This window comes from Ranitomeya imitator, chromosome 2 (genome assembly GCF_032444005.1).
Source record: "Ranitomeya imitator isolate aRanImi1 chromosome 2, aRanImi1.pri, whole genome shotgun sequence".
In the NCBI taxonomy this organism is placed as follows: domain Eukaryota; kingdom Metazoa; phylum Chordata; class Amphibia; order Anura; family Dendrobatidae; genus Ranitomeya; species Ranitomeya imitator.
The window spans coordinates 646879476-646904937 of record NC_091283.1 but is presented as its reverse complement, the minus strand read 5'-3'; the positions used below and the strand labels follow the sequence as shown (position 1 = coordinate 646904937).

The window sequence follows — 25462 nt, the reverse complement described above, 5'->3', positions numbered from 1 at the left end:
ACTTCTGGAATTCTGGTTGTGCACAAGTAGGATAACCAAATCCATCAGCTGCGACGTACAAATACTTGGCACTCTGTGGTTACAGCCACTGTTCACTATGTACTGAGTGGTAGCTGAAGCCGCGCCTCCATGACTGAAAGCTGGAGGCTGCCGGGAGGAATACAATTTATTCAGGAATAAAGTAGCTTCATAACCTTTCCAATGTTCTCCTGAAGAAGAACTAAGAATACTTCAAAAAAGCCTCGAGATTAAACTGCATTGTACCCTCCATTGAATTTGACTCTGTTATTGATACTATGCCGGCAGCGCAGGTTACCCGCTAACCCCAAAACTTTCAACAACACTTTGGATCAACTGAGCTGTGCAGCAGCTAGAATCCTTGCCTCAAACGCTCAAAGTGATGAGTCTTACGCAACCACATCAGGTGATCAGTACCACCTTGTACCCAACACCCCATAGCCCTTTTATCTTTTCCGCAGCCATTTCCCCAGATTTTTGGTTAAGCAGATTAATTCCTCCTGCCCAAAAAGAACAACATAACCACAAATGCCAGGGGGTAGGTACACTGCATGCAAATGTGGCAACAGCTTACAGTATAGTTGTGGAGTGTGTGGTTGTCAAACTGGACTAGTAAAACGGCTGCAAAAAGTATTTTTTAAAATTTTTTATTCTTTTAAATACTATTTCCCCTCATTCTTTTGATAAAAAACATATCCAAGAATGATTGAAGGTATTTGTTATGCAATTTCTCCCAAGCTTGCCAATACTTGGCATGGATGGAGAACCACCCACTTTTGGAGCACAAATTTGGCTGAAATGGATTGTGGATGGGATGTTCTATTTACAGAGCCCCTGATGTGCCAAAACATAAGATCACCCTGCAAGGAATTCATCTAGGGATGTAAGGAGAATTTTGAACCCACAGGTGCTTCATAGAATTTTGTACCATTGGGACATGAAAATGAAAAATTATGTTTATTGCACTAAAATGTTATTTTAGTGCCAGATTTCTCATTAAGGTGTAATAATAGAAAATGGACCTAAACATTTTTTATGTAATTACTCCAAATTTTCTCTCAATTTGGAAAGCAATTTGCTATACAATACCCTATATACGGTGGGAAACTACTGCACACAGCAGAGCTCGGAAGGAAAGCAAGACCATTTGACTTTTGTGGTTCAAAATTTCTCCTGGAAATGTGGGTGTAATTTGCAGGACTCCTACGCTGCCAGAATAGAAAAAAACAAAAGAGACCCCATTTTGGAAGTTACACCTCTCTTGGAATTCATCTACAGGTGTAGTGACCATATTTAGCCACAGGTGTTCTCCATAACTAAGCATCCAGTTGGGGTTGCAAAGAGAAAACTGCAAATATTGTTCTGCCCAGCAAGAAACTTTGTGCCCAGCTTGTGCTTCTGGAGACATGCACCCCCTATTTTATTAAGCAAGTTCTTCCTGATACAGCAAAATACCAAACTTGAGGACATCAACAGTGGTTTGGGCACACTGACTCAGAATGTTTGTGGGGGGTGGGGGGTCTTGGCAGGGGCATTTTGCTTTGGGAGCAAGGATTTTGTTGGACTTTTTTGGGGGTCACGGGGGACAATGTCACATTTTTATAACTTTTCTCGCCAGGGTTTTTGTCTAAATCCTTGAAAAACATGATTCAGACAGAGCAGCTTTACAGAAACATTAATTATGAGGCAGATGGAATCACTTTACACTCCATGTGACCTCTGTCCCACCTGTATCCCCACTTTTAAGGCATGATCAAAAACCAATAAAAAGACAGAGAATGCTAGAAAAGAGTTGAGGCAGAGTTCAAAGTGACTACATCTGTCTCAATTACAGTGAATAGTTCCTTTGGATTCGGCAACATTTTTTGTGCATTTAGTTTGAAACCTCGGTGTAAGCGCTCAGCGTCAAGCACAGGATAAATGTGAGCCGAGCCTTATATTGATTTTTGGGAGGCAGAATGAACAAAGAAACAGCAGTTTAAGAATTGCTCTTACATTGTTCACTGTTTGCTAAAAGTAAAAAAACAAATGTGTTCTTCAGTTTAATAGAATTACAGGGATACCAGATTTATATAGATTTTTTTTAATGCTTGGTACTTTTACATAACAAAAAATTCACTGCCACTTTTTCAGAGCTATACCTATTATTTTTTCTGCTGGCAGTGCTGTATGACGGCTTCAATTCTGGAACTATTTTTATTATTTTTATGCAATTCACCGTGAGATATAGGTGATAAGACAGATTTATTCTTCTGGTCACTGCGATTACAGTGGTACCAGATTTATATCTTTTGTTCATACTTTGATACTTTTGCACATTAAAAACGACTTTTTACTAATCTAGTTTTGCCCCTCCATATTCTGAGAACTATAACAGTTTTATTTTTTTGCTGACAAAGCTGTTATGAGAGTTTCTTTTTTGTGGGACAAGATGCTGTTTTCAGTGATGCCGTTTTGATCGCTTTTCATTCTATTTTTTTTTGTCTCAATATAATTTAAAAAAAAAACCGTTTTTTTTTCCCATGTTCATTTAATCCATATTGGGAACACCATAAAAAAAGATAATGTGACAGTTTTATATAATTGGGTAATTTTGGTTGTATTGCTTCTGTATGAAAAACGCATTTTGAATGCCAAATAATTTTTTCAGGATTTTTCATGTTTATTTTTTAACAAATTTTTTAGGATTTTTATTTAGTTTTTGACTTGGACACTTAACACTTTGATTTCTGGTTTAATACACTGCAATACTTATGCATTGCAGTGCTTTATACTTGTCAGTTTCATAATGACATAAAGCATGTTAGACCCTACTCATGGCCACCGAAACTGGCAGACCCAGAGGGCATTGCTTATCCTGACCCTTGTCAAAGCACCCCACAATCACTTAATGGAGGGACAAGGAGGGGGCAATCGGGTGAGAGAGGAAGCCTTATCTCTCTCACAACCATCTAGATCCACGGTCACTACTGACCACGTGCATCTGGAGGGTTAAACAGCCAGGAATGGTGCTGGCACCAACCCTTGCTGTTGCTGCAAGAGAACGGGCTGTCAGTTAAGTCGTGCCTGCATGATCACCAAGACTAACCTGTACTCCTTCCCAACTATGAAGTTAAATGTCATGAAGGGGTTAAATAAGTATGGATTTATACATTCAAAACCAGCTCTATTGAATGCCTCACCTGATCTAGCACCCATAGGAATTTCATCCTCCTCTTCTTTAAACTGCTGTTCGCCTTCACCACCATCAATTACTACAATATTCAGACTGGCATTCTAGATTATACAGAAAAAATGCAATCAGTACATTAAAGAGTGGTACTATATAATAAATGTAGAAATAAAGGAAATTAATAAATACTTTGTTCTTAATTAGTCTAAAAAAAATTTATTTTTACTCCGGACAAAAAACTTCTTCACGGCAATGGTGTATGTGAGCGTATACATGCTCTCATCTCCTTTTCCTGTGTATAGCGGCCATTTGCTGCACAAAGGAGAACACAGTTGCTATACAGCAGAGGAGATGAGAGAGCACACACTGACATTGTGCATATTCTCATCTTCCTCTCCTTTTAACATCGGCCGATGCCATTTTGTAATCCTGAATGCGGCAGGCAGCCGCTATACACAGAAGAGGGGAATAAAAATTTAGCTCCTGCACATTGACACTGTATGCAGGGGCTCGGCTGCTCCAGTGTCCGTACGTGAAGGGCTGGGGAGTTACCATAAGGAGAGGGAGGAGTATTGCAACTAAGGGAGCAGAAAAGTGAACTGAGTTCTTGGCTGGCACACCAAGGGTGTACCGCAGTCCCCTCACTTGCACATAGGGTTAGGCTACTTTCACACATCAGGTTTTCGCTGTCAGGCTAAATCTGGCTAAATTTCAAAAAAACGGATCAGGCGAATGTTGCCGCCGGATCAGTTTTTTTCCCCATAGACTTGTATTAGTGCTGGATTGCGCCGGATGACATTGCGTTTCATCCGGTTTTCGCGGGATCCAGCAAATCTGCTGTTTCCAGTTTATGGAAAACACGTCCATAGCAACGTTTTTTTGTCTCCGACAAAAAAGCTGTAAGCGCCGGATCTGGGGCTTCCGGCTGTTTGCTAGAATGGAAGCCTATGGGCGCCGGAAAGTGCCATATCCGGAAAATGATGGATTCCGGCGCCGGATTCCGTTTTTTTAAACTGAGCATGCTCCAAATTTTTTTTCATCCAATAATCTAGATATGCTAGCCGTATTCGTTGAAAAAAAAAACGGATCCGTCGCATCAGTTTTTCACAATCTGCGCCGGATCCGGTTTTTCCAACATTCGCCGGATTGTGCCTGATGCAAAAAACCCTGATGTGTGAAAGTAGCCTTAAGAACAAGTTTTGGACTTTATATTTTTATATATAACTTTTTTTTCTTTATTAATTTTTAAAGCAATCCTGTCATACCCAAAACTGAAATGTAACTATTTATATCTTCACATAGGGGATTTAGTTCCTATAAAAAAATATACTGGTAATGTAGATAGTAGTAATTGCATTTTATAAAAGTTTAAAACATATGTAAGTGGACTTCGGTGCAATGTTCCACCCTCTTGATTACACTACTCCTCCCCTAAAATCATGGACATTGGCAGCACAAGCTCTTGAACGCTGCCTGATCTAACTCCCCAGCCCTACATAAATAGGCGCTGGAGCGGCCGATCACCTGCATACACAGTGTCATTGTGTGCAAGGGCAGAGTTCTCATCCCACTCCCCTGTGTATAGTGGCCGCTCACTGCACACAGGATCATAAAGCAGTGGAGGCTGATGATGACATGAGAGGGATGAGAATGTGCACCATGTTAGTGTGTGCAGTGCACGCTAATCTTCCTCTTCTGTATAGCAGCTGTAGACTCCTCTGTGCAGCGAACGAACCAAACTCTTCACCACACCAAGGGTGTACCTAAGCACCTTCATTTACACATGTAGTAAAACTGTTTTTCTATACAACACATTTACAAACATCTACAGTGCAAGTATGAGTTTTATAGAGGTTAAATAGTTTCATATCAGTTTTGGGACATGACAGACTCCCATTAATATTAGTTCACATTCCATTCTTCCATAAAGTCATAAAATACTGTTGAAAGCACTTGAACATTAAAATACTTTTTTGCTTCAAATACTTGTTTTTCTGTCTTCTGAGACCAAACAGCTTTTGCTCCCTCCCCGCACTCAGAGCTTCCCTCTCCTGTTGATCATCTATCAGCTTGTTCAGCACTGTGTACACCCTGGTCAGTAAGCAGACGTGGTAATAAACCATTTCTGCCTTCCCTATTCAGCTGTGTCTGACAGCTGGCTCCCCACTCCTGCAGAACGTCCTTGTAGACTCATATGTAGACCAGCCTGCTTTTTAAAGAGGTTGGGGGATCTGAAAGCAGTTACGAGATCCCATCTCAGGAGAGCAGCCATTTTTTAACCATCGCACTCATTTATACATGTCAGTCAAAACCTGTTTTATCTTGCTTTACACAAACAATAAAATCATCATGTACCATTGTCTCAAAGGAATCCATTCTGCGTCCATCTGGGAAATCAGCAATGTTGTCTGCTGCATCCACCGGTCTTTGAAGCATATGACTGACTTTTGATTCACCTGAATAGGAAAATGGAAAGAGATGTTTTACGAGTACTACAGGGACTATAACATGATGGACCAGGTGTCTAGAAATGTCTGATACATCCTCTCCAGCCTACACCACTCATCGGGGTGCCTTTATTGAGGGTGGTGGACCTTTAACTACAACAAATGTAACTACTGTAGGCTGATTTTGAAGGAATCGCTTTGATTACCTGAACTTATGCTTGTAGCAATTTCCTCCCCACACTGAATTCCAGTGACATTTTCTTGTGGGCAGTCTTGACAGGACTGATCTGTATAAAATATGGAAACAGCCACGTAAAGGGGTTGTCCATCTTAAAAGAAACATTATCTTGAACCGTTTGTCTGTCACTTTCATGCTGTTTCAGGTACTAATGGAACGTGTCAGTTCTCATTAGTCTATTAACAGGCGTCCTGTCCCTGGCTCCCTCTGTCCCCAGTCAGTTCAATATAAAAAATTGCAGGGTGACAACCGGAAGCCTAACAATGGCCCTGCTGGAGGTAGGATCTTATAGGCTACCAGGCAGTATGAGGCCTTTTTCCCACATCTGTATTTTGCAGTCTGAGTACAGACTGCAATGCACGAACTGGCATGAGGCTGTCGAGTATGGGCTAGGAGACCCAAAACTCACGGATGTTTTTTAAAGCATTTACCGAGTGGCATAGTTAATATGTTAACTTTATTCAGCTGGTCAGTAAGATTAAGGTAGTAATAACCTGCTATCTTTTTCTTACTTTTAGGCTATGTTCCCACGTGAGCTTTTCATGTGTTTTTGATGCTCCGTATTTTTGCTGTGTCAGAAATGCAGCGTCTTACAGTTTCAGCAAAGTGGATGGGATTTATAGAAATCTCATGCCCACCGTGCTCATTTTTAACTCAGCGTAACCTCACCTGGGTGCATGTTTAAAATCCGTAACATGTCAATTTCTCTTGAGGATACGCTGAGTTTTTTGTGCGGATTTTCCCCATACACTAGCATTAGGTGCAGAAAATCTGCAGAAAAAACTCTACAAGTGTTTTTTGTGCATTTCCACTGCAGAAACCCAATCATAAGCGCATGTATTCTGCATCCAATATATCAATAAAGGTTTTGAAGTTAAATACTAAATACCAGGAGTTATCAAAACAAAGCAGCTTTATTTAACCCCTTAACGACCGCCGATACGCCTTTTAATGGCGGCAGTTAAAGGTACTTAAGCCACAGCCCCGTTAATTAACGGTGCTGTGGAAAAAGTGTATAGCGCCCCCCAGAGTCGGATTTTCTCTGGGGTCTCGGTTGCCGGGCGTAGCCGAGACACCAGAGAACATGATTTGGGTCGGTTTTTACCGAACCCCGGGTTGCGATCGCCAGTAATTAACCCCTTCATGACCAAGCCTATTTTGACCTTAATGACCTGGCCGTTTTTTGCAATTCTGACCAGTGTCCCTTTATGAGGTAATAACTCAGGAACGCTTCAACGGATCCTAGCGGTTCTGAGATTGTTTTTTCGTGACATATTGGGCTTCATGTTAGTGGTAAATTTAGGTCAATAAATTCTGCGTTTATTTGTAATAAAAACGGAAATTTGGCGAAAATTTTGAAAATTTCACAATTTTCACATTTTGAATTTTTATTCTGTTAAACCAGAGAGTTATGTGACACAAAATAGTTAATAAATAACATTTCCCACATGTATACTTTACATCAACACAATTTTGGAAACAAAATTTTTTTTTGCTAGGAAGTTATAAGGGTTAAAATTTGACCAGCGATTTCTCATTTTTACAACGAAATTTACAAAACCATTTTTTTTAGGGACCACCTCACATTTGAAGTCAGTTTGAAGGGTCTATATGGCTGAAAATACCCAAAAGTGACACCATTCTAAAAACTGCACCCCTCAAGGTGCACAAAACCACATTCAAGAAGTTTATTAACCCTTCAGGTGCTTCACAGCAGCAGAAGCAATATGGAAGGAAAAAATGAACATTTAACTTTTTAGTCACAAAAATGATCTTTTAGCAACAATTTTTTTTATTTCCCAATGGTAAAAGGAGAAACTGAACCATGAAAGTTGTTGTCCAATTTGTCCTGAGTACGCTGATACCTCATATGTGGGGGTAAACCACTGTTTGGGCGCACGACAGGGCTTGGAAGGGAAGGAGCGCCATTTGACTTTTTGAATGAAAAATTGGCTCCACTCTTTAGCGGACACCATGTCACGTTTGGAGAGCCCCCGTGTGCCTAAAAATTGGAGCTCCCCCACAAGTGACCCCATTTTGGAAACTAGACGCCCCAAGGAACTTATCTAGATGCATAGTGAGCACTTTGAACCCCCAGGTGCTTCACAAATTGATCCGTAAAAATGAAAAAGTACTTTTTTTTTTTCACGAAAAAATTCTTTTAGCCTCAATTTTTTCATTTTCACATGGGCAACAGGATAAAATGGATCCTAAAATTTGTTGGGCAATTTCTCCTGAGTACACCGATACCTCACATGTGGGGGTAAACCACTGTTTGGGCACATGGTAAGGCTCGGAAGGGAAGGAGCGCCATTTGACTTTTTGAATGAAAAATTATCTCCATCGTTAGCGGACACCATGTCGCGTTTGGAGAGCCCCTGTGTGCCTAAACATTGGAGCTCCCACACAAGTGACCCCATTTTGGAAACTAGACCCCCCAAGGAACTTATCTAGATGCATGTTGAGCACTTTAAACCCCCAGGTGCTTCACAGAAGTTTATAACGCAGAGCCATGAAAATAAAAAATTATTTTTCTTTCCTCAAAAATTATTTTTTAGCCTGGATTTTCCTATTTTGCCAAGGGTAATAGGAGAAATTGGACCCCAAATGTTGTTGTCCAGTTTGTCCTGAGTACGCTGATACCCCATATGTGGAGGTAAACCACTGTTTGGGCGCACGGCAGGGCTCGGAAGGGAAGGCACGCCATTTGGCTTTATAAATGGAAAATTAGCTCCAATCATTAGCGGACACCATGTCACGTTTGGAGAGCCCCTGTGTGCCTAAACATTGGAGATCCCCCACAAATGACCCCATTTTGGAAACTAGACCCCCAAAGGAACTAATCTAGATGTGTGGTGAGGACTTTGAACCCCCAAGTGCTTCACAGAAGTTTATAACGCAGAGCCATGAAAATAAAAAAAAAATTATTTTCTCAAAAATGATCTTTTAGCCTGCAATTTTTTATATTCCCAAGGGTAACAGGAGAAATTTGACCCCAAAAGTTGTTGTCCAGTTTCTCCTGAGTACGCTGATACCCCATACGTGGGGGTAAACCACTGTTTGGGCACATGCCGGGGCTCGGAAGTGAAGTAGTGACTTTTGAAATGCAGACTTTGATGGAATGGTCTGTGGGCGTCACGTTGCGTTTGCAGAGCCCCTGGTGTGCCTAAACAGTAGAAACCCCCCACAAGTGACCCCATTTTAGAAACTAGACCCCCCAAGGAACTTATCTAGATATGTGGTGAGCACTTTGAACCCCCAAGTGCTTCACAGACGTTTACAACGCAGAGCCGTGAAAATAAAAAATAATTTTTCTTTCCTCAAAAATGATGTTTTAGCAAGCATTTTTTATATTCACAAGGGTAACAGGAGAAATTGGACCCCAATAATTGTTGCGCAGTTTGTCCTGAGTATGCTGGTACCCCATATGTGGGGGTAAACCACTGTTTGGGCGCACGTCGGGGCTCGGAAGTGAGGGAGCATCATTTGACTTTTTGAATACAAGATTGGCTGGAATCAATGGTGGTGCCATGTTGCGTTTGGAGACCCCTGATGTGCCGTAAGAGTGGAAACCCCTCAATTCTACCTCCAACACTATCCCCCCCACACCCCTAACCCTAATCCCAACTGTAGCCATAACCCTAATCACAATCCTAACCACAACCCTAATTCCAACCCTAACCCTAAGGCTATGTGCCCACGTTGCGGATTCGTGTGAGATTTTTCAGCATCATTTTTGAAAAATCCGTGGGTAAAAGGCGCTGCGTTTTACCTGCGGATTTACCGCGGATTTCCAGTGTTTTTTGTGCGGATTTCACCTGTGGATTCCTATTGAGGAACAGGTGTAAAACGCTGCGGAATCCGCACAAAGAATTGACATGCTGCGGAAAATACAACGCAGCGTTTCCGCGTGGTATTTTACGCACCATGGGCACAGCGGATTTGGTTTTCCATAGGTTTACATGGTACTGTAAACCTGATGGAACACTGCAGCCAATCCGCTGCGGATCCGCAGCCAAATCCGCACCGTGTGCACATAGCCTAATTCTAAAGGTATGTGCACACGCTGCGGATCCGCAGCAGTTTCCCATGAGTTTACAGTTCAATGTAAACCTATGGGAAACAAAAATCGCTGTACACATGCTGCAGAAAAACTGCACGGAAACGCAGCGGTTTACATTCCGCAGCATGTCACTTCTTTCTGCGGACTCCGCAGCGGTTTTACAACTGCACCAATAGAAAATCGCAGTTGTAAAACTGCAGTGAAATGCGCAGAAAAACCGCGGTAAATTCGCCATAAATCCGCAGCGGAAAAATCCGCAGAGGACCAGAATACGTGTGCACATATCGAAACCCTAACCCTATTCTAACCTTAGTGGAAAAAAAAAATTCTTCATTTTATTATTGTCCCTACCTATGGGGGTGACAAAGGGGGGGGGGGGGCATTTACTATTTTTTTTATTTTGACCACTGTGATAGGTTATATCACAGTGGTCAAAATGCACTTTGGAACGAATCTGCCGGCCGGCAGATTCGGCGGGCGCACTGCGCATGCGCCCGCCATTTTGGAAGATGGCGGCGCCCATGGAGAAGACGGACGGACCCCGGGAGGATCGGTAAGTATGATGGGGTGGGGGGGAGCACGGGGGGGGGGGATCGGAGCATGGGGTGTGGATCGGAGCGGGGGGGGTGGATCGGAGCATGGGGGGTGGGGTGGATCGGAGTGCAGGGGGGTTGGATCTGAGCACGGGGGGGTGATTGGAGCACGGGTGGAGCGGTGCATAAGACTGATCGGAGGACTGGGGGGGGCGATTTGTGGGGTGGGGGCACATCAGTGTTTCCAGCCATGGCCGATGATATTGCAGCATCGGCCATGGCTGGATTGTAATATTTCACCAGTTTTAATAGGTGAAATATTACAAATCGCTCTGATTGGCTGTTGAAAGTGAAACTGCCAATCAGAGCGATCGTAGCCACGGGGGGGTGAAGCCACCACCCCTGGGCTGTACTACCACTCCCCCTGTCCCTGCAGATCGGGTGTAATTGGAGTTAACTCTTTCACCCGATCTGCAGGGACGCGATCTTTCCATGACGCCACATAGGCGTCATGGGTCGGATTGGCACCGGCTTTCATGACGCCTACGTGGCGTCAAAGGTCGGGAAGGGGTTAAAGGTTTACCGGCGGTCGCAAAAAAAAAAAAAGGGCGATTTGCCATTTAATTTCTCTGTCCTCCGATGTGATCGCATATCAGTGGACAGTGAAATGGGGTCCCCATTGCCCCCCGATACTCACCCGTCTCCCCCGGTGCTCCTCGTGGCTCCCGATGGGCACCTACATCTTCTTCCGGCAAAAAAATGGCGGGCGCATGCGCAGTGCGCCCACCGGCTGGCACCCGGAAGATCTTTGGGGTCTCGGCTGCCGAGGGTAGCCGAGACCCCAAAGAACATGATCGGGGTTGGTTTTTACCGACCCCTGTTTTGTGATCGCTGATAAATAACCGTTTACCGGCGACCGAAAAAAAAAACTGCTTCTTCTTCTGGCCGACGGCATCTTCTTCCGGGAAGAAAATGGCGGGCGCATGCACAGTGCGCCCGCTGTGATCTGACGACCGGCAGAGGAAGATTCTTCCTCTTGTTTTATTTTGGTCAGTGTGAGATCCTATCACAGAGATCAAAATAAAAAAAGTAGTTTATACCCCCCCCCCCCTTATCATTCCCCCTTGTTAGGAAAAAATAATAAAATTAAAAAAAGTATGTATTTCCATTTTCCAATTAGGGTTAGGGCTAGGGTTGGGGCTAAAGTTAGGGTTAGGGCTATGGTTGGGGCTAAAGTTAGGGTTAGGGCTAAGGTTAGGATTGGGCTAAAGTTAGGGTTAGGATTGGGGCTAAAGTTAGGGTTAGGGCTAAAGTTAGGGTTGGGGCTAGGGTTGATGCTAAAGTTAGGGTTAGAGTTGGGATTAGGGTTGGGATTAGGGTTTGCATTAGGGTTACGTTTGGGATTGGGGTTATGTTTGGGATTAGGGTTAAGGTTAGGGTTGGGATTAGGGGTGTATTGGGATTAGGGTTAGGTTTGAGGTTAGGGTTGCGATTAGAATTAGGGGTGTGTTGGGTTTAGGGTTTTGATTAGGGTTAGGGTTGGGATTAGGGTTACGGGTGTTTTGGGGTTAGGGTTGTGATTAGAATTATGGATCTGGTTGGGATTAGGGGTGGAGTTAGAATTGGGGGTTTAAACTGTTTAGGTACATCATGGGGTCTCCAAACGAGACAGCCAATTTTGCGCTCAAAAAGTCAAATGGTGCTCTCTCCCTTCTGAGCTCTGCTGTGCGCCCAAACAGTGGTTTACCCCCACATATGGGGAATCAGCGTACTAAGTACTAGCTGGACAACAAATTTTGGGGTCCAGTTTCTCCTGTTACCCTTGCGAAAATAAAAAAAATTGGGGGCTAAAAAATCATTTTTTGTGGGAAAAAAATCATTTTTTATTTTCACGGCTCTGCGTCAAACTTCTGTAAAGCACTTTGGCGTTCAAAATACTCACCACAGATCTAGATAAGTTCCTTGGGGGTCTAGTTTCCAAAATGGGGTCACTTGTAGGGGGTTTCTACTGTTTAGGTACATCAGGGTCTCTGCAAATGCAACATGATGCCCGCAGACCATTCTATCAAAGTCTGCATTCCAAAACGGCGCTCCTTCCCTTCCGAGCCCCGACGTGTGCCCAAACAGTGGTCCCCCCCACATATGGGCTATCAGCGTACTCAGGATAAATTGCCCAATAAAGTTGGGGGTCCAATTTGTCCTGTTTCCCTTGTGAAAGTAACAATTTGGGGGTGAAAAGATCATTTTTGTGGAAAAATATGATTTTTTATTTTCATGGCTCTACATTATAAACTTTTGTGAAGCAGTTGGGGGTTTATAGTGCTCACCACACATCTAGATAAGCTCTTTGGAGGTCTAGTTTCCAAAATGGGGTCACTTGTGGGGGGTTTCTACTGTTTAGGTATATCAGGGGCTCGGCAATTGCAACATGACGACCGCAGACCATTCCATCAAAGTCTGCATTTTAAAACGTCACTACTTCCCTTCCGAGCCCCGATGTGTGCCCAAACAGTGGTCCCCCCCACACATGGGGTTATCAGCGTACTCAGGACAAATTGGACAACAACTTTTGGGTAACTAAAGAAAAAAGGAATGTAGTCAGCTTACCGGTCTTAGACGAAATCCCCAGACCTGCCAACGCCCAGCACGGTTCGGGGTGAGCGCCCACAGCAAATGAAGACAAAAAGAGAAATGATCCAGCTGGAGGTGGAGGCAGTTCAGACTTTGTGAGATTTTATTAGACAACTAAAGCGATAAAAATTTCTTCAACAAGAAAAATCTTAGATCATGAGTAAGACTTCATAGTTGAAACGCGTTGATCCTCCTCACTGGTGTGCCTGGTGTTTGCTATGTAAAGATTTTTCTTGTTGAAGAACTTTTTATCGCTTTAGTTGTCTAATAAAGGCTCACAAAGTCTGAACTGCCTCCACCTCCAGCTGGATCATTTCTCTTTTTGTCAACAACTTTTGGGGTCCAATTTCTCATGTTACCCCTGAGAAAATAAAAAATTGCGAGCTAAAAAATAATTTTTAAGGGAAAAAAAAGATTGTTTATTTTCACAGCTCTACGTTATAAATTTCTGTGAAGCACTTGGTTCAAAGTGCTCACCACACATTTAGATAAGTTCCATAATGGGTCTAGTTTCCATAATGGGGTCACTTGTGGGGGGGGGGGGTTCCACTGTTTAGGCACATCAGGGGCTCTCCAAACACGACATGGCGTCCAATCTCAATTCCAGCCAATTCTGCATTGAAAAAGTCAAACGGAACTCCTTCTCTTCCAAGCTCTGCCATGCGCCCAAACTGTGGTTTACCCCCGCATTTGAGGTATCGGCGTACTCAGGACAAATTGCTCAACCACTTTCGTGGTCTAATTTCTCCTGTTACCCTTGTGTAAATAAAAATTTTGGGGCGAAAAAATAATTTTTGTAGAAAAAATGTGATTTTTATTTTCACAGCTCAACGTTATAAACTTCTGTGAAGCACCTGGGGGTTTAAAGTGCTCACCACACATCTAGAAAGGTTTCCTTAAAGGGTCTAATTTCCAAAATGGTGTCAGTTGCGTTTTTTTTTTTTTTTACTGTTTAGGTACATCAGGGGCTCTCCAAACGCGACATGGCGTCTGATCTTAATTCCAGCCAATTCTGCATTGAAAAAGTCAAAAGGCGCTCCTTCTCTTCCAAGCTCTGCCGTGCGCCTAAACAGTGGTTTACCCCCACATATGGGGTAAATAGTACAACAAATTTTGTGGTTCATTTTCTCTTTTTATTTTTTTTGTGAAAATAAAAAAAATTGGTTCTGAAGTAAAATGTTTGCAAAAAAAAAGTTAAATGTTCATTTTTTCCTTCCACATTGTTTCAGTTCCTGTGAAGCACGTAAAGGGTTAATAAACTTCTTGAATGTGGTTTTGAGCACCTTGAGGGGTGTAGTTTTTAGAATGGTGTCAAATTTGGGTATTTTCTGTCATGCACACCCCTCAAAGTGACTTTAAATGTGAGATGGTCCCTAAAAAAATGGTTTTGTAAATGTTGTTGTAAAAATGAGAAATCGCTGGTCAACCTTTAACCCTTGTTACTTCCTAACAAAAAAAAAATTTGTTTCCAAAATTGTGCTGATGTAAAGTAGACATGTGGGAAATGTTATTTATTAACTATTTTGTGTGACATAGCTCTCTGATTTAAGGGCATACAAATTCAAAGTTTGAAAATTGCAAAATTTGAAAATTTTTTGCCATATTTCCATTTTTTTCATAAATAATTGCAAGTAATATTGAAGAAATGTTACCACTAACATGAAGTACAATATGTCACGAAAAAATAATCTCAGAATCAGCGGGATCCGTTAAAGCGTTCCAGAGTTATAACCTCAAAGGGACAGTGGTCAGAATTGTAAAAATTGGCTGGGTCATTAAGTACCAAATTGGATCTGTCACTAAGGGGTTAAGGTCCGACACAACAAAAAGTGACGCAGTGTCAAAAACAAGCTGAAAACACATGCAAAAAAGCAATAAAAAACCCACAAGTAACCTAGTTAAAATAATAGGTGCAGAAATTCTGCAGCGTGAAAAACTCACCAAAACCTCACTGTGGGAATTTAGCTTTACACATTGAAAACACTTTTTAGGAAAAATTATTTGTTTTTAAAAATATTTAGAGTTGAGAGTCCTCAACCACTGAGGACTCTCAACTCTAAATATTGTTTTTATATTGAGAGCCTTAACGTTTTTTTTTTGTTTTTTTGCTGACTCGATTGTATGACGGTTTGTCTATTTGATGATTTTTTTATTTAGATGTTTTGGGTGGTGGAATGCAAAAAAACAGCAATTTTAGTATTTTTTTAATTTTATTTTAACACTATTTACAGTGAAAGATAACTATTGCTTGAGCTGTATAATTCAGGTTGTATTTGAAGCAGTGATACCAAATAGATGAATTTTGTATTTATCATAATTTAAAAATAAGAATGTTTTGATGTAAAATGGAGCCTTTTGTGGATTTAGGTTTGTATCGTACGCTTTTAAATACAATATTTTTTCCATTTATTCGGCCCACAAGGTGGTGCCACTCATTAGCCCCACTCTAAACACATGGAGGCCATGTTTAGCAATGCATCAGCGATGCAATGACAGGTAGCTCCCCTCATCTAACCAACTAGATGATGTGGTTTGCTATTGACGGTGGCATCTAGGGGGCTAAACGGGCAGATTCCAGTAGTTACATTAGGAACCTGCCTGTCAATCACTGCTGTGCGTCCGATGTGACAGCATGCGCACAGCTTCTGAGCTTGTGTGATCACCAAGACGGACAGGTCCTTCTTGGTGCTTTAAGAGAGAATTCTGAGAAGAAATATATAGTGTGTAATCCCAAGAGAAGCAGAAATGCTGATATTAGCACATAAACTAACACTGTATGGACAGAAGTAGGAACCCACGTTCCTCAAAATGCTGTTTTAGAAACTCTGATGATGAACTCCATCTATTTTCTCCAAGAAAACACAAATAGCAAAAAAAACAGGGTAAGCAGATTCGGGTATGTTTCCACATGGCATATTTGCTGCGGACTGGATGCAGCATCCAATCCGCAGCGTCCAGATGTTACAGCATAGTGGAGGGGATTTTATGCGTACAAAGATACAGGTGGCAGACCTGTGTAACTGGACATGCGGCACGTCTTTATAGACCGCAGCATGTATATTTATCTTGTGGAGATACTCAGTCTCCGAAAGATAAATAGCACCGTCCTATATATAGGATGCGGTGATTCCGCATGTGTTCGATAAACATATGCGGAATCACCGTGCGTACAAATGCCGGCAGCGCTTTGGACGGGGTGGGTGTCTGCTGCGCCCAAAACGCTGCCGTTCCGGACCGTGGAAACATAGCCTGAGACTCTGTTCACATGTCCATGTGAGAGTTCTGCTGGTCTGTTCCAAAAATGGACAGAGAAAAAAAATGTCTGCATGCTGCATTTTTTCTTCTGTTGTAAAAATTGACACGGAATGGAAAATAGATGGCCACCGCAATGGAGGCCCCCTACCTTCATCTGTCAGTAAGCAAACAAGTGCGTTTTGCCAAAGAATTCTATATTTTTGTTCCGTTTTCCGAGAACATAGCCTAAACGTCTCCCATAATTGTAGGGACTTGTCAAGCATGCTACTGTCTAGCTATCGCATTGCACCTTACCAGTACTTATATTCATGGGGATGTCTTCCTCCTTGCACGTCAGTATAGTCCATACACAAGCATCTTCTTCAGTATTGGTCACGGGTTCGTCTTTAACTTCCTCTAAGTGTTCGCCCTAGATGACACAAAATATTATAGGATGGATGGGAGGGTGGCTATTGCAGGAGAACATTTTAAAAATGGAGGCAAGAAGAGTGAATGAAAAGATGATAAGTAAAACAGTTGACAGTAATCTTAAAGCAATAAACCAAGGGCAGAGATAGACAAAACGTATTTGCATATTCAGACAAGGGGATCGGGAGCAACAAGCGTAGCCACATGGGATCCAATACCAACCCTCATCGCGGAAGCCCAAACTGAAGACTCATGCCAAACTTGCATTCTTTTCTGAGGATTTTACAGATATAAACCAGTATTGGCATGTTTGCAAAAAAAGTTCAAGCACATTCGTTTCTTTGAAAGGCTTAATTTTCCATTTTATAAAGACAATGAAAATAATAATTAACTAAAGAGACCTATACATACACTTTGTACATACATCCTCATACACAACACACAATCATAGTGGTCTCCATTTCCATGCCCCATCCCCCAAAATGTCATTCATTACCAGCTCATGCAGACATATGAGAGCACTGAACATACAGAAGGCTGCTATTGCTGACCACCATCCCTATACCTTACCAAACTTACAAGCACATCTCCTATTAGTATAGAGGACTGTATATAATGGAAAATATTTCTTGACTACCGGTAATTGCAGCAATTGGAGCCTACAGGGGACTTCCATGGATTTCCATGCCATTATAATCATTTTTCTAGCACAGAAATCTAAAAAATAGTCTAAAAAAACCGGGAGAGGGATCATCACGGGCAGCTGCTATATTTAAGAATAAAGGTTGAATGTTAAGGGCTGGGGGTTTTACTTGGAATGAATCCAGTTTGGTCTGGATGTATTAATGATGACAGAACCAGACTCAATCTCAAAGCAAGAATTTTAGCTAGAGTTTTAATATATTAAGTAACAAAATAGTGTGGTAAGAATCAGGAGACATGAGGCCCTTCCCTGGCTTCAGTAAGACCACTGGCAGCACCTCCCTTTTGAGTCAGGAAGCTCCCATCTCAAAATTCTCAGGGCTCAAACAAAGGATGTTTAACCAAATCACAATTAGTCTTGTACCAATCCCTTACCAAACCATTGGTTCCAGAAGTTTTCCCAGAAGGTAGTACTTTAGTAGCATCTCTATCACTTCACTAATCGGGGGATCTAGTGCTTCTGATTGCTTATGAGACAAGCATCAAAGGGGAAGACCAGGTAGAAAGGAGTTTACAATCTGGGAGACAAGTTTACAAATCTTGATAAAAAATTCTCCAAAAATCTCATTAGTCAGATGTGGGTCGGTATGGAATTCGCACTGTGGATTCCTGACACACAGAATGGATATAGGAGGTGGCTTCAGAATGAGCCAACCAATCCAATAACTATCCTCTACCTCAAAAATGGCATCTTCCTTCGCCAGCATTTTCTTTTGTGTTTGCTCCTTGGTCAGAATAAGTAATTCCCTCTACTCAGCCCTTTCGACCTCATTAGTCAGAGACATCTTCCCTATCTTTAAGAAGGGTCACTCCCCAGCAACAGAAATAAACATCCCCCTACTTGTTGCCGTATAGACATTCCATGTGACTAATGGGTTTGGGTGATCCGTATTGTGAGACTAGAAATCAACATTTGCAGAGTGAACGGACTCATAAGACCGCCAGGGAATCTAGCCAGGCAGGATGCATACGCCAGATTTTAGATACATTTAGGAGACCTGTAGTCACTTTAACTACTAATGTGGAAGGATCAGAAATTCCCCTAGGCTTATAACCAACATCATGATAGATAGGGTAGATTTTCCATCCACTACTCTTATTTATAGTATTTATACTCCTTCTCATGCAGCTTGGAACAGATTTCAGCAAATTGAGTATGTTTTTTTCTGACATACTGAGAAATTCACGTAAAAGGAGACCCTACTGTTGTTGTACAGCACGTCACCATGAAAGCAGACAGCTTTGTTGGCATCTCAGTCCCGATAAGGCAATAGTCGGAATGGTCTAGGAGTGCTACAAGGAGGGCTTGGTTGTGTGGGAACTCTATGGGCTTGCTTGATGGTAAAGAATGGTGAGAGGACTTCTGCACCCAACACATCTTTCAGTTTTCGATGAAGGATGCATCATCAGCCCCATACGTTTTCTCCAGCAGGCCCACTATCCTAATGTTATTTCTACTGAGCCGATTTTCAAAATCATCAGCTCTTTTACTAAAAGCATTTATTTATTCCTTTAATTATGCAATTGGCCTCTCTCTACATCTGATATTCTGCTCTCCACCTCCGATGTGTGCTCTCTAATGTTCTGCAAGTCATGTTTCACAATCATAAAGTTCTGCCGGAGTTCGTCCACTTTAGTTACCAACATGGCTTGACAGTTATTGATGGCTGACAGAATCTCGGCAAATCTTTGGCCACTGTTTCTAAAGGAGCAAGAGGAACTTTGAGGAGAATGCGGTAGGTAAGGAGTTAAGATTTCATCACCACAGGCAGAGAGAGGTCTGGTGTGGAGCCTTGCAATGCATCCGGGATCCTGGAGTATTGCTCCCATTGAAGTGGAGGAGTTATCCACTGAAACAGTCACTTGTTCAAGGGAAATCCCAGCATTAGAATCAATATCTGAAGAACAAGGCTGGTCAAATTGGGAGGACTTCCCCTTAACTTTTTTTCTACTTGCTTTAGCAATGTCAGCGGTTTCCAAGATTCAACTGATAAAAGCAAAGACCAACTTCAGGAATACATTAATAGCTGTAAATGTTAATCAGGAAACAGTCTTAGTTCACAGTGAGTAGATTAAAGGGGTATTCAAATCTCCAAAATCCTATCCCAATATGTAGCAGGTGTAATAATAATAATAATAATAATATTAGCAGATACCACCAATTAGAAATGCAGTATAGTTTTTCTGATTTTCTATGTCTCTTTCCTCATATGCAGGCATTGTGGGACCTTAGGTATCCATGGTTACGACCACGGATATAGTGACAGGAGGCCGGGGTCACACTTGAGAGTGTAATGCGAGTATCTCACGCAAGTATCTCGCCTCATAAAAATACATTCAGCAGCACACTCCGGTCCCGAGTGCCGGCAACAGTGCTGGGTATTGATGCGAGAGAAACGCACGAGATTCTCGCAGTACACTCGCAAGTGTGACCCCGGCCTAAGATAGATAGTTGCTAGTGGTCGTAATCATGGATACCTAAGTTTCTGCAATGCCTGCCCATGAGGTAAGAGACAGAAAATCAGAAAAACTATACTACATTTCTAATTGGAGGTATTTGCTAATATTATTATTATTATTACACCTGCTACATATTAGGATAGGATCTTGGAGATGGAAAAAAACCCTTCAGGTCTAATATATAGGCTTTGCTACTGTTAAATATCAGCAGGTGGCATTGTTCCACAAGAATCCAGAAAATAAAGCACAGAGAAAATGGCCTCTGACAATGTCAGTAAACTCAGGTCAGTCAGGGAGGCCGTTTCCACTAAGCTGTACTATCTGCAGTCACGGGTCAGGAACACTGCTGAGGCAGGAAGCTGTCCTACACTGTTGAACCACTGTGCAATATGGATTAGAAGCACCAGGTGCTACTTTATGCTGGGCTCCACATGAGAAGCATTAATGAAGTCACTTCACCCAGCTTTTCCTGTGGATTCCCGATGCCAATTCACCACAGCACCCTGGACTTCACCCTCACCAGTCTCTTCCACATTCAATCACTCACCAGGTGTCAGGAGCAGCTGCGTCACAGCTGACTGAGCAGAATCCACACAGCTCAGCAGCCAGGGCAGGCTAGGCCGCAGCAGGAAAACACTGATCTGTGACTAAGCACCACTCCAAAACTGCTGCAGGGGATTCCTGAAGTGAAGCTCCAGTGAGAGATTCAGTCAGGACGGCGGTTTATCACAGGATGGAGGGTCCGGGAGATGAGGAGCACAGAGAGATGCGTCCTCTCAGGAAGCCATCAGACCACCACTGAAGAAGTTAGGTTTTCCATTTGCCTCAAATCCACTGAGGAGAAGGCCGTAGGGTTTACCTTGGCAGCTGCACTCTTCAGAGTGCGTATGTTCTCCCAGTGTTTGTGTGGCCATCTTCCAGGTAGCCCCAGTTTCCTCCCCCACTATTCTGCTCTCTTTATACAGTCACTGCCGATATCATACTGATTGACAGCTGGTTTACAGTTGCGTTAGGCTGAGTCGGCTGTCAATGAATGTGAAAAAAGAGAAGAAAAGAAGGAACTGGAAGCAGGAAAATCACTGCCAGGATTGGTCAGTGACCGCTCAGAGCCTGGAGAGATCACCACAAGGCCAAACAGGCAAGCAGCTAGTAACTACATGCTGGTAAGTTCTTAGCCCCACAGGAAAAAAGCAAAAGTCCCGGATAATCCCTTTACGGCTACCTCCATGAATGTCACTACACATGTCTGCCTGATGAAGGCACAGGCTGAAGAAAAGCGTCACCCTCTTTTACTGTACATAAGTTTTAGGCCGGTTTCACATTAGCATTTTGAGGAGCTGTGGACTTCCTCCGTGAAGCCCCGCCCTGTACGACCTGCATACCTAATGTTAAAGATAGATACGCAGGCCGAATGCAGAAGTAGGCGGAGCTAGTGGTGGAGGTGTGGCCAACGGCGGGGCTTCATGAAGTCCGCAGCCCTCCGCAGCTCCTCAAAATGCTAGTGTGAAACTAGTTAGACCTAATTAAGTCTATCTCAGCAGAGATATATTAGCTCTCATATTTTTGTTCTATCTTTTTACTTTGGTTTTTAACAAATGCACTAACTGCTTAACTTAATTGTCTTCAAGCTAGTTACTGGGGGCAGCCGCAGCTGAGATCATGTTACTAACACTTTTAGTAATGCCTGATGGTTGCACAAGGTGAGTACCTACCTAACGACTACCTCCATTCTCCTGACCAACTATTCTACACTGTTATTTTTATCTCTTAACAGGTCCTTTTATCAGCACTAAAACAGCATTTAACTACAGGGATAACACATTGGTAACCCAGCTTACTGGCTTGGTCACTACTGTGCAAGGGCCAATGCTGCTGAGAGCACAGGAACTTAGTAAGTGGTGGACAAAAGGATGGTTATTCAGGTCATCTCTGGGGTTACTATATAATGTCACCTCTGCAGTCAGCAGCTCAATGATCTTGTTGGTGAGGTCCAGGATCTTCTCATCATTCTCTTTCTCATGTGCAGGAGTTAACGGTTCTGTAATGTTGTCGTCATCCGATTTCTTTATTGGTACATAATCCTAAGGAAAAAAAATGTAACAATATTGATAAAATGAACTCGGTCAACTTTCAGCATGTGGAGGAAGCTTTCAAATGATCATCACAGCAAATCAGTAATTCAACAAAATAAAAGGCATCTGCAAGTCCAAGGAAACCAAATCCTTTAAAGAAGCACTCCGTTGAGCGCATTAGAAAGATTAACCATTATTGTCATGGTATATGTCCCCTCTCTTTACCCTTATATTCCAGCCACGAAAATACTAGTGAAACTAGCAGACTGGCCAGATATGCCTCTTATTATTATTGGTGACTTTAATAACACTTGTAACCACTTTAAGGTTAAGTCCCTGGCCGGGGATGATAATATTTATCCTTTTGGTCGCCTGGTTAAATAGACTGGCCTGATACATATTTGGAGGAAGAGAGCTCCTAATCAAATCGTTTTCTCCTGTGCCCCTTCACGTATAGATATGGTGCTGGGTAACTCCCTTATGGCCTTGTCTATATTTAACATTGATTACTCCTCTAGGTCCTTATCGGATCATTCTTCCATTTCAGGTACAAGTGGACCCAATGTGGACTAGGCAGCCTTTGAGCTGGAAACGTAACCAATTTTATGTCAAACTTATTAAAGGGGACCTGTTGGCAGTTTTGGCCGCTATAAGATACGGCATCTGCCTTTCAGGGCTTATCTACAGCATTCAATAATGCTGTAGATAAGCCCCCGGTCCATCCTAAAAGGTAAGAAAAATGAGTTTTGTTATACTCACCCGGGTGCGGCGGTCTGGTCCGACGCCTCCCTCCTGCTTCTTCATCGCTCCCCGATTCGCACTCATGTGCAGGCGTACTTATTTGCCCTGTTGAGGGCAGAGTAAAGTACTGCAGTGTGCACGCGCTGGGCCTCTCTGATCTTTCCCAGCACCTGTGCACTACAGTACTTTGGTCTGCCTCAACAGGGAAGAGAAGTACGCCTGCGAAGGGGCGCGATGTCGGGGAGCGATTAAGAAACAGGAGGGCGGCATCACAAGAGGATGGGAGGCACTGGACCCAGACCTGCGACACCCATCAGACCAGACCGCACCAGACCGCCCCCTCAACCCCATCACAACATAGAACCAGACCCCAATCAGAGGACAATAAAACATTCACACTCCTTATCTATGAACTGTTCCAATATTTATGGACATAAACATTTTAGTTAGCACTCTCATATAATGGTGGTTCTGCTTCACGTCACCTGTCTTATCTATGGCATTTTTCTGTGCTGTTGTGTGCATAAATATGTGTTTTTTCAGAATTTATATTAATCTATGCCTGATGAAGGGACCTGCGTAGTCTCGGAAGCTTGCAATTTGTTACCATCTTTTCAGTTTGCCATTAAAAAGGTATCAACCACAGAGGACTCTCATATTATGAAAGGCAATTCAGTACTACAATGGACATAGCGGTCAGAGCACATACAGTGATCTGACAATAACCCAAAATCATAGAACGAGCTCTGAGACGTGGGAACTCTGCAGACCGCAATCCCTAATCCTCTCCAAACAACACTAGAGGCAGCCGTGGATTGCGCCTAACTCTGCCTATGCAACTCGGCACAGCCTGAGAAACTAACTAGCCTGAAGATAGAAAATAAGCCTACCTTGCCTCAGAGAAATACCCCAAAGGAAAAGGCAGCCCCCCACATATAATGACTGTGAGTTAAGATGAAAAGACAAACGTAGAGATGAAATAGATTCAGTAAAGTGAGGCCCGACTTTCTTAACAGATCGAGGATAGAAAAGGTAACTTTGCGGTCTACACAAAACCCTAAAGAAAACCACGCAAAGGGGGCAAAAAGACCCTCCGTACCGAACTAACGGCACGGAGGTACACCCTTTGCGTCCCAGAGCTTCCAGCAACAAATTAGACAAGCTGGACAGAAAAAATAGCAAACAAATAGCAAAGAAGAACTTAGCTATGCAGAGCAGCAGGCCACAGGAATGATCCAGGGAAAAGCAAGTCCAACACTGGAACACTGACAGGAAGCCAGGATCAAAGCATTAGGTGGAGTTAAGTAGAGAAGCACCTAACGACCTCACCAGATCACCTGAGGGAGGAAACTCAGAAGCCGCAGTACCACTTCCCTCCACCAACAGTAGCTCACAGAGAGAATCAGCCGAAGTACCACTTGTGACCACAGGAGGGAGCTCTGCCACAGAATTCACAACAGTACCCCCCCCTTGAGGAGGGGTCACCGAACCCTCACCAGAGCCCCCAGGCCGACCAGGATGAGCCACATGAAAGGCACGAACAAGATCGGGAGCATGGACATCAGAGGCAAAAACCCAGGAATTATCTTCCTGAGCATAACCCTTCCATTTAACCAGATACTGGAGTTTCCGTCTAGAAACACGAGAATCCAAAATCTTCTCCACAATATACTCCAATTCCCCCTCCACCAAAACCGGGGCAGGAGGATCAACAGATGGAACCATAGGTGCCACGTATCTCCGCAACAATGACCTATGGAATACGTTATGTATGGAAAAAGAATCTGGAAGGGTCAGACGAAAAGACACAGGATTAAGAACCTCAGAAATCCTATACGGACCAATGAAACGAGGTTTAAACTTAGGAGAGGAAACCTTAATAGGAATATGACGAGAAGATAACCAAACCAGATCCCCAACACGAAGTCGGGGACCCACACGGCGTCTGCGATTAGCGAAACGTTGAGCCTTCTCCTGGGACAAGGTCAAATTGTCCACTACATGAGTCCAAATCTGCTGCAACCTGTCCACCACAGTATCCACACCAGGACAGTCCGAAGACTCAACCTGTCCTGAAGAGAAACGAGGATGGAACCCAGAATTGCAGAAAAATGGCGAAACCAAGGTAGCCGAGCTGGCCCGATTATTAAGGGCGAACTCAGCCAAAGGCAAAAAGGACACCCAGTCATCCTAATCGGCAGAAACAAAGCATCTCAGATATGTTTCCAAGGTCTGATTGGTTCGTTCGGTCTGGCCATTAGTCTGAGGATGGAAAGCCGAGGAAAAAGACAAGTCAATGCCCATCCTACCACAAAAGGCTCGCCAAAACCTTGAAACAAACTGGGAACCTCTGTCAGAAACGATATTCTCTGGAATGCCATGTAAACGAACCACATGCTGGAAGAACAATGGCACCAAATCAGAGGAGGAAGGCAATTTAGACAAGGGTACCAGATGGACCATCTTAGAAAAGCGATCACAGACCACCCAAATGACTGACATCTTTTGAGAAACGGGAAGATCAGAAATAAAATCCATAGAGATATGTGTCCAAGGCCTCTTCGGGACCGGCAAGGGCAAAAGCAACCCACTGGCACGAGAACAGCAGGGCTTAGCCCGAGCACAAATCCCACAGGACTGCACAAAAACACGCACATCCCGCGACAGAGACGGCCACCAAAAGGATCTAGCCACCAACTCTCTGGTACCAAAGATTCCAGGA

The 25462-nt window shown here is 43.1% G+C and overlaps 1 protein-coding gene across 1 annotated transcript in view; it reads right to left on the bottom strand.

Annotated features, from left to right (window-relative positions):
* Positions 1-25462, bottom strand: part of LOC138665410 (gastrula zinc finger protein XlCGF48.2-like) — an 81039-nt gene that overhangs the window by 22098 nt on the left and 33479 nt on the right. The window contains exons 3-7 of the mRNA XM_069752862.1: positions 21880-22008; positions 16652-16766; positions 5844-5924; positions 5546-5646; positions 3201-3294 (exon numbers count right to left, since the gene is read on the bottom strand). Of these exons, the coding sequence (XP_069608963.1) occupies positions 3201-3294; positions 5546-5646; positions 5844-5924; positions 16652-16766; positions 21880-22008 (520 nt within the window). The remainder of the gene's footprint in view (positions 1-3200; positions 3295-5545; positions 5647-5843; positions 5925-16651; positions 16767-21879; positions 22009-25462) is intronic.